This window comes from Coffea eugenioides, chromosome 2, assembly GCF_003713205.1.
Source record: "Coffea eugenioides isolate CCC68of chromosome 2, Ceug_1.0, whole genome shotgun sequence".
NCBI classification, from domain to species: Eukaryota; Viridiplantae; Streptophyta; class Magnoliopsida; order Gentianales; family Rubiaceae; genus Coffea; species Coffea eugenioides.
In genome coordinates this window covers 79,168,273-79,177,544 of record NC_040036.1, presented here as the reverse complement: position 1 = coordinate 79,177,544, position 9,272 = coordinate 79,168,273, and the positions used below count along the sequence as shown (strand labels likewise).

Below are 9,272 nucleotides of genomic sequence, written 5' to 3'. Positions count from 1 at the left end.
TTTTTAATAAGCTACCGCAACCCCAAACGGGCTCTTAATCCACCAATATTGTGAAAATTGTGTGAAACCAGAACAATCGCCTTGATCTTGCCATAAAGGAGCTAAATTGAGACATTCAGCGTTCATTTCTTATTTGATGTGTTGAATTAACTTAAAATTTGTGTCTTAGTTCCTGGAATGTTAAAAACGAAATTTCAGCTACTGGAACAAAAGAGCAAGTTGATTCCAAGTAAAATATTGATTCGGTTATGTGTCAATTACAAGTTTATCGAGTCAAACGTGAAGATATTTTAGTTTTAATTTGATAGTTGGCTTGATCTTGTTGAGCTAATTTGAATCCGAATATACTCTGCTATTGGTATGGAGGTTTTTGAGACACTCAAAAAACGAAAGTGCACTCTGTACTTCACACTCATGATTCATGCATGGATTTTTCAATCTTTTCAGCATAGGCGGTGTAGGGATGCAGAAGATTCAAACTACTTGCTTGAGCTCACGAGTAGTAGATCGATTAACAGTTTCACTTTTGCTTGATATCGATCGCTACTCGTTTGAGTTCATGAATCGAGTCCGAACTCTAAACTCTAGTACTCGAAAGTAGACTCTACGAGCTCATTCGAGTAATTGCATTTTTTAATTAAATTATTAATATTACAAAATTTTAGTAACAAAGCATTTGGCTGCACTGCAAGAATGGATCTCTGTCCTCGTAAGAGTGGAAAGAGCAGATGATAGGTTCTGAGTCAACACACTGAAGGAGTTGATTGATAGTCGAAATCACCTTGAATCGGCGAAGAGAAGAAGCGAAGATTCAGGTTGTGCTCATCCTGAAATTACGACTTCTGAGGAAGAAAATTTTTGGGAAGATGGTCCACTGGAATTATTTGCAAATGTTTTATCGAAGGGAAAAACAGTGAGTTATGTGTTGCATCCACTTCCAAACCGGGATGTATTGGCTAATCAGAGGGGTTTGGAACTTGAAACTCATTGGGTAGGGTACAGTGTAGACTTTGATGCAGTATTTCCAGCAGGAAGAAGAAATTGCTGAGTTGAATGCTCAGGCACATGATTAGAGAGAGGACCCCATTGAGATACACCCATGTCGGGCCCCTTTGAGGAAGGGGGGTCTTTGTTCGAGAAAAGACTCGAGAGTTTGTCCATTTCATGGACCAGTCATCCCTGGAGGTGACGTAGGAAAACGAATCAATCTGAACCCAGATCTTGAATTGGGGTGTATCAACCACTTGGTGGCGGAGATGATTCCTGATTTAGTCGAGCAGTTAGTAAAACAGACTGAGAAATGTTCGTGAGAGAGACAAATAAGCAGCTAAGAAGAGACAGCATGACAAGCAGGATTTGAAAAGAGCAAAGCTTGCGAAAGTTCAAGAACACAATGAAGCAGTTCTACAGGATGCTGCACTCGCTTCAGCTTCAAGATCTTCATACATTGCTCAGGATAGCCAGTGGTTCAAGATCTTTGGCTACAAACAACAGAGACACCCTCGCATCAAGGCTAAAAAGGAAAGAAACTACTAAAGCCAGGCTAGCTCAGAAGCTACCGAGTGCCTGTGCTAAGGATGCTAAATTAAGACAATTAACTGGGAAGAGGAGTCAAATTACAGGCAAGCATTTCCGAACCAATGGTAGATGAAAAGACTTATTTTGATAACGGTGAGTTCAGCAAATGATTCACAAAGAAGGAAATCCCTTGGATCTGGTGTCATATTCAATGGAATGTAATGATTCTTGACGGATTTTTTAGTTTATCTAGATGGGATATAATCTTTCTTTTCACTGTTTTTTTTTTCCCTTCATTTTGTAACCTCGGCGGGTTTAATTGGTGAGCTTAAAGTTGGTTAGAATAAGCTGGTGTGAATGGTTTTTTTGGATGAACAAAATTCTGGACAAACATCTAACCTAAAATAGGAATCATTCTTAAACAAACGTTGTGTGATTTTGGTCCTCCAGGCTCCAACCGCCACAAACCACGGTGGTTCTTGCTGAGCAGGAATGAGTGTGTCAAAATTTTAGGTACCGACCTGCATGATTTTGGCCATGATAGGATATTGTGGTACTTCATAATCGTCCTTCCCTGCGCCCTTTACCCCACTTTCGACAATGCATGTATTATCTTATCTTCTCGAGTATTATATTCAATAAACAGCTTGGAAAACTCTCTTCTGTTTTTCTCAAATTGAGCAGAAGATTATTATGGTGCTGCAGCTGCTTTTCGAGACGATAACCTCAGTCCAGCCTGCACAGCTTTCAGCTTTCTTTATTGAAAAGAAAGTCCAACACAACAGAGGATTACTAGTTAAGTACTATTGGTTTAGCTGATGATCAAGTCCAATAATACAAGCAGAGAACTTTGATTAATGGCTTACAGGTTGAACTGCAAATTGTGATCAGTGGGAGGATGACGTAACATTCCTCCTCAATGATTAGCCCATTACAAGCAATGAATTGATTTGATCGATGCTTCTGTATGTTGTTTGTGGTTCTGTAGGCTGTAGTGGACCTTTTGCTTTGAAGTAACTTTTAAACTAAGCCATCATTTATGCCACTTTGACCCCTACTTTTCTATCTGCAATTAAATCATATACGCACAAACAGGTCTCTCATTCATAAACCACAGTAGTAGATAAAGAAGGCACTATTCAGTTAGTCTATGCATGTTGTGAAACAGTAATCTTTTATCTTGTCCGCCATGATAAATCTTGTTCTATGAATCATCTTCTTCTTTTTTTTTTTTCCCTTTTTTCGTACCGCACTAGGCTCCAAACCTTTAAACTGCAAGACAACTTCGATTATGTCATATTGGATGCAATTTCATTCTCATTTCCTTTTTTTTTTTTTTTGTGGGTAGGTACTAGTGAATTTGTTTGGATAAGAGTTTATTTGGATGATTTATTTGAAATAATTACTGTAATATTTTTTGTGATGTGATGCATGTGAGATAAAAAAGGTGATTGAAATTTGTGAAGTAAATTATTTTACTTTAAATCTTGTTTGTTCAAACACATCCACTTTTTGTGATGTGATGTATGTAAGATAAAAAGTATGTTTTATAATCTCCAAGAAAATACAAAATCACAGCCAACAAGCAAAGTATAGAGTTCTATGACATAAACTTCTCGATAAAATCACAAACTTCTCGATGAAGACACCTTTCAAGGATAAACATCCTCCAAAGTATAGAGTTCTATGACATAATCATCAACAAACATGGATCATCTTGCTTCTATATCCACAAATCATTTCCAATTTTATAGAAAAGGAGAAAGTTAGTGTCACGCAACAAGCAAGACTTGAGCGAGATTAACTACTACTAACTACCAGTATTAATTGAGATTTACCGTACCCTTATTTATCCATATAGAGTAGCATTTTTTTTTCTTCCTTTTGGGAAGTTATATTTTGGATAATTTCTGAACACAATAGATCTACACTTACTCTATATTAGGGAAGGGGACATGAAAAGACCTAAAGAAAACTCGAAGAAAACTAAACCACCGCCGGTCCAGACTAATTTCTACGCACTCGCTGACCACGTTCCAGAAAAACATATTAGTCTCTATAACATAATTTAGGATTTATCGTTCAGGAGACTGTTGCATATATAGCTACATAGAGGAGTCAATTTTCAATTCCATATATAGTAAGACGTAGTATATGGAAAACATGGAAGTTATTTACATTTACATTTCCATTTTCTAAATGCAGAACAAATTCTACCAATGCTATTTATACTGGTTTCTGAGGCTCTGTGCAACTGAATGAATCTCCACCGTATTTCATTTTACGGTTGTTTGGCAAAGTTTTACAGTACCACATAGGAGAAAACAAACGCAAGAGCAATTTCAAAATTTAAACAGTCATTCGAAAAATAAGGAAAATTGGAAACGAGACGAGTTTTTTAAAGTTTAAACCACCTTGGAAGTCTGCTTAAAATATAGCACTAGTTAGTCCCTAATGTCATCTACCCCTCGCATCTCCAAACCGCTCTGGCAAAAGTGAGAGCCACCCCCCGCTCCCGATGTTTGGAGAGGCAGAAGAATAAGAAAAAAAAAAATCCCCCAATCAAAAAAAAGAAAGCATTATACTCTCTCTCCTTGTTTCCTTTTCTTCATCCTTGAAGAGATCAAAACCTGAAACAATTTGACCACCGCATTCTGCATATTCAAGCCCCATTACAGCCCCAGAACACATACTAATTGCTAGTATTATCCCTTTTTTTCTTTTAAATAAAACTGTTAGTAGTAATTGTTTCAGGTTTGTACATAATTGTTCCCTTTTTTTTTTTTTAATTTTTGTTTCTCGTTGAAGATTTGGGTTTTATGAATGGAATCAGATAGCATTGAATGCATAACATCTTCAGATGGAATTGTTGATGAGGATGAGATCCACCCCCACCCCCACCCTTCTTCTCATTTGAACATTCATTCCCAGTTTTCATCCTCTACAAAATCATCCCACAACATCAATCTCATCAACAATAATAACATCATCAACAACCAAAATGCTGGGGTCCTGATTCCTTCCTCTCCCAGTGTCCATGAGCTCCTTGAATGCCCCGTTTGTACCAATTCTATGTACCCTCCAATCCATCAGGTCTGTTATTTTCTCTATTCAGATTATGGGTTTGCACTATTTTGCTCTTTAGCCGTAATTCCCTCAAATTCATTTCAAAGGTTGGATCTTTATTCCTCATGGGTTAACTGATGCAAGATCGCCTTTTTTTTTTTGCTTTTAATTGATTGTTCTGCTTTCTTTTTTCAAACTGTTGGATGATAGGGATTTGTGGTCCGTTTCATGATTCCGTTATATCCAATATGTGCACAGTATTATGTTAATTGTGTTTTGTTTGCTCTTCAATGATTCTTGTCAAGTTGGTGGAAATGATTGGGATGCATTCTTGGGTAATTTTGGTGGGTTATGAAATAAAGTTGGGTTTTTTGTAGAAAGGGCATTACTGGTTGAATAGATTTAACTGAGGTTTCCGAGTTGCCCTGCTTTATTGTTATCCGTTAGTTTGAGGATCTAGACATGCTAATTTGGGCTGTTATATGATACTAGAGGTTTCTGAAACTTATAAGAAACTTAGGTTTGCCTTTTTGTTTCTGATTGAATTTGTTGGTGTCAAATGGTCTGAGTTGAAAAGCATTCAAAGGAGCAAGATGTGTGTTGTTGTGGAAACTGGATATTGTACGTGGTGGCTCTTAATTCTTTTTCTCTGCACAGTCCTCCTTTATGTGCTACAGGTCGGAAGTCTATGCAGCAAATTGCACGATATATTGCTTGTCCTTCAGAAGTTTCTGTTTATGTGATCTAAATTCAAAATGAAAATTTCAATGACGCACTTTAACTTTACATTTTGTGGATAAAATTAGGTTCAGATGAAGGGAAAACAATTTAGGTTTTTTTGTTGGAAAATTGTGTTTATGGCACTTATGTTGTATATTCTGTCTTATGGCTCTTCTATAAGATTTTTGCTTTATTGGAACTTGGACTAAATTAATGTGTACTGAGCAGCATAGAGTATTAAGCTAAGTTGTCTGCCTCTTTCTTGATCAATGACATTTTTGGAATGTCAAGAAATGATCTGATAGGAAAATAATGACCAAAGGGATCAAAAGGCATACAGGGGAAAACTCCTATAGAGAAAGTGGGAAAGAAACTTCTAATTACTTTATTGGCATTAAGAAAAAAAAAGGACAAGGAGAATACTGTACAGGGACCAGGCTTGGGAAGGGGTGTAGTGGAAGAACAAAGTGTACGAGGTTATTCAATAGTTGCTGTTTCTCTTCTTTGTGGCGTAAACAAGAAGAAAAGAGGCTGTAAAAATTCAAAAAGCACGAGATAAAGGGGAATTTTGTTGGCATTGTATCTTCTATTATTTCTTGCTTGGTTTAAGGAAAACGTGGGGGATCAAAATTTTGTTTGTCCTAATTTCTTGTTTTGATAGCAGAATGAAACATTTTATGTTGGTGTAACTTCTACATCCGAAGAGTTAGCTTAAGCAAGTTTCATTCACCTACTGCCTTCAAGGCACAAAGCAAAAACCATGGGATATGCAGGATCTGAATTTAGTCTATGGAACTAATGTGGCTCAGAATCTTTTTCTATCTATAACTTGTGCTGTTTAAAATCTTACCCATGTGTGAGTACCCAATATATTTTATCCTGTTGGTTTAGTGGTGTTTGCTTATATTTCTCTGTCAAGCACCAGGGATCTTCTTTTGATTTGCATAATTGTTACATCCTCTTTCTTTTTCTTATCAAACATGATCTGTGGTAATTTTCCTTAAATTATCATTGTCAACTCATAAAATTGTAGCTTCAAATAAGATTTTATTTTGAATTATCCAGCAGTAGTTGGGGGCTTAGACACCTTAAGTGTGTATTTCCAAGTAATGATAAAAGCATCCTAGGTTCTATTGGTGGAATCTTTTCTTTATTATTGTTGATCTTTGGTTGAACTTGGAAGTTATTGCTTCAATTATCCAGCATTACTTTGAAGTCAGGGATTTAATATTTCGAGAGCTGGGATAATCTCTTACTCTCAGCTATAATTTTGCAGCTTTATTTTTGAATAACGTCATATATGTGATTGTACATGATGTATCTCTATAAAGGGTTATTTTCCATATTAAAGATATTTTTATTGGAAACTAAATAAATATCGTTTCTTTGGTTAGTGGAAACTCTGTTGCCCGATTCTTAGACTCTTTCTTCTTCTTTTGCCTTTCTTCCTTCCTCTGAGTTTTACTTTTTCTAGCCAAACTCCCTTAATTCTTTCCTCTCCTTCTCGATCATTTTTCTATGCATATGTGAGAAGGGAATAATCAAGTAGAAGAGTAGACCGCATGCCGCGCTTCTGCTGTCCTCTTCCACTCCCAATCTTTTCCTCCACCACGATCAATACTGAACTGCCACTGTACAAGCCCTTATCAGGAGTAAGAGTAAACCCTTATTAATAAACAATGATGCCAACAAAAAGAAATTGCAGGGTTAGTATAAAAAAGGAGGTTATCAAGAAGTCAATGGTTACAAAACTAAAACTAGTATTACTAGTGTTGGGCCTTGGTGGCTGCACATCAAAAAGTGAATGGACTGTTTGGTTGGAAGATTTGGAGAAGAGACAGGAGGAGAAGGAGAGGGAAGAGTGGAGAACAGGAGAGGAGGAAATTTCGGAATAAAAGAAAAATAGTTGCAGACAAAGGAGTTGATACTAGAGTTTATACTCACTTTCTCAGGAGTAGTTTTCTCTATATTCAGGATATGAACAAAATCAACAAATATCTTTAATCTAAAAAAAATCATAAACCGTATACGTACATACACCTTAGAATAGTACGTCTTGTGGTAAAGTATTTGAAAGTTAAATAAAACTACTTCACTATGGAATTTTGCCCATGAGATAATGTACCATTGACTCTCTAAATTTAGTGGATATATTACATTTGATTACTCCTGAGTTGGTCAGATTAACTAAAGATACATCCTCATGAAAGCAATCGATGAATGTGAGTGCATGTGTAAGTACTTTGACTGCTAGAAGCATTTTAGACCCTCTAGTGGCATTTTGAACTGTTAATAATGCTCCACCATTTTCATTTATCTTGGAGCTGTTTGTTACATGTTTCATGTCAGTTCTCGAGTTATTTTTCTGAGAGTTGCTTGAATTGTTTCAATCTCTCTAACTAAATCTCTATTTAGTATTTAATCTATTGAAAGTGATTTGTTTTAATCTATTTACAATTTTCATAGCATCTTAACTGTTTCTTCCAGAAAGATCAGGTTTTCCCTTTTTTATCATTGCATGGCATTCTCTTTAACATGCTTTTTAAGCAAATGCATTGTTGTTTACTGCAGTGCCACAATGGGCATACGCTCTGTTCCACCTGTAAAGTGAGGGTACATAATCGCTGTCCAACATGTAGGCAGGAGCTTGGTGACATAAGATGTTTAGCACTAGAGAAGGTGGCTGAATCACTTGAACTACCGTGCAAGTATTGCTCCCTTGGATGCCCTGAGATCTTCCCTTATTACAGTAAATTGAAACATGAGGCTGTGTGTAATTTTAGACCTTACAACTGTCCATATGCTGGTTCAGAGTGCTCAGTTCTTGGTGATATTCCTCACCTAGTTGCGCATCTGCGAGATGATCACAAGGTGGACATGCACTCTGGCTGCACTTTTAATCACCGTTATGTCAAATCTAATCCTCGAGAAGTAGAAAATGCTACATGGATGCTAACTGTAAGTGATTTCCTTTCTGTATTCTTTCCTTAAATATTGCTTCCAAACAAATTTGGACTTTATGGTGGATATTGAATATTTAGTTGTAACTTATGGGTTAAACCTTGGAGCCAGCTGTACTCTGATTTAGTTAAGTTCATGAGAATACTTTGTTATTATCATATGTAGGTCATCGTGTTATGCAGAACCTATTCATTTCAGACTTCCTTTCTCTGTTATGCTCATGTTTTTTCCGCTGCTCCTTTAGAAGAGCTCTTGTTTCTATGATTTCAGTGCTTAGTAGTTAATAACTGCCCAGTGTTTCCAAAGAATATCTGCCCCCACCACCTCTTCCCCTTTTCTTTAAAAAAGAAAGATAAGGCCTAAGGGAACCAAATGCTCATTATGTAGCAGTGACTTCAAAAGAATTTGGCCAAGGACTGCATTTTGCTTCCCTTTACTGGTGAGTGATGAGTATGCTCTATACTGTGTTCCTTTTCAGGTTTTTAATTGTTTCAGCCACTACTTCTGCCTGCATTTTGAAGCTTTTCAACTTGGCATGGCTCCTGTTTATATGGCGTTTCTTCGATTTATGGGAGATGAGATGCAAGCTCGGAACTTCAGCTACAGCTTGGAGGTTGGAGGCAATGGCCGGAAACTCACCTGGGAGGGCACTCCTAGAAGCATTAGAGACAGTCACAAGAAAGTCAGGGACAGCCATGATGGTCTGATTATACAGCGCAACATGGCTCTGTTCTTTTCTGGTGGAGACAGGAAAGAGCTCAAGCTACGTGTAACGGGGCGAATATGGAAGGAACAGCAGAATCCAGAAAACGGGGCATGCATACCTAATCTCTGTAGTTAAAATTACTCCCAGTACACTAATCTATCTGTACCTTTGCTGATTTTTTTTCTTTCTCACGTTATATGTGCCTTGAGATGTCCAAAATCATTGAATATGTGCATCAATTGGCCGGAGTTGATTAATAAACTCTCTCGCTTTCTTGGAATTGTTGCTTATATTTTTTACA

At 37.0% G+C, this 9,272-nt stretch overlaps 1 protein-coding gene across 1 annotated transcript; it reads left to right on the top strand.

Annotated features, from left to right (window-relative positions):
• The first annotated feature begins 3,993 nt into the window (after window positions 1–3,993).
• On the top strand, window positions 3,994–9,261 carry LOC113761963 (E3 ubiquitin-protein ligase SINAT5-like). Its single transcript, XM_027305173.1, has 3 exons — window positions 3,994–4,611; window positions 7,876–8,262; window positions 8,744–9,261. The coding sequence occupies exons 1-3, from the start codon at window positions 4,342–4,344 to the stop codon at window positions 9,104–9,106; spliced, it is 1,020 nt and encodes a 339-aa protein (XP_027160974.1). The 5' UTR covers window positions 3,994–4,341; the 3' UTR covers window positions 9,107–9,261.
• The last annotated feature ends 11 nt before the right edge of the window (window positions 9,262–9,272 follow it).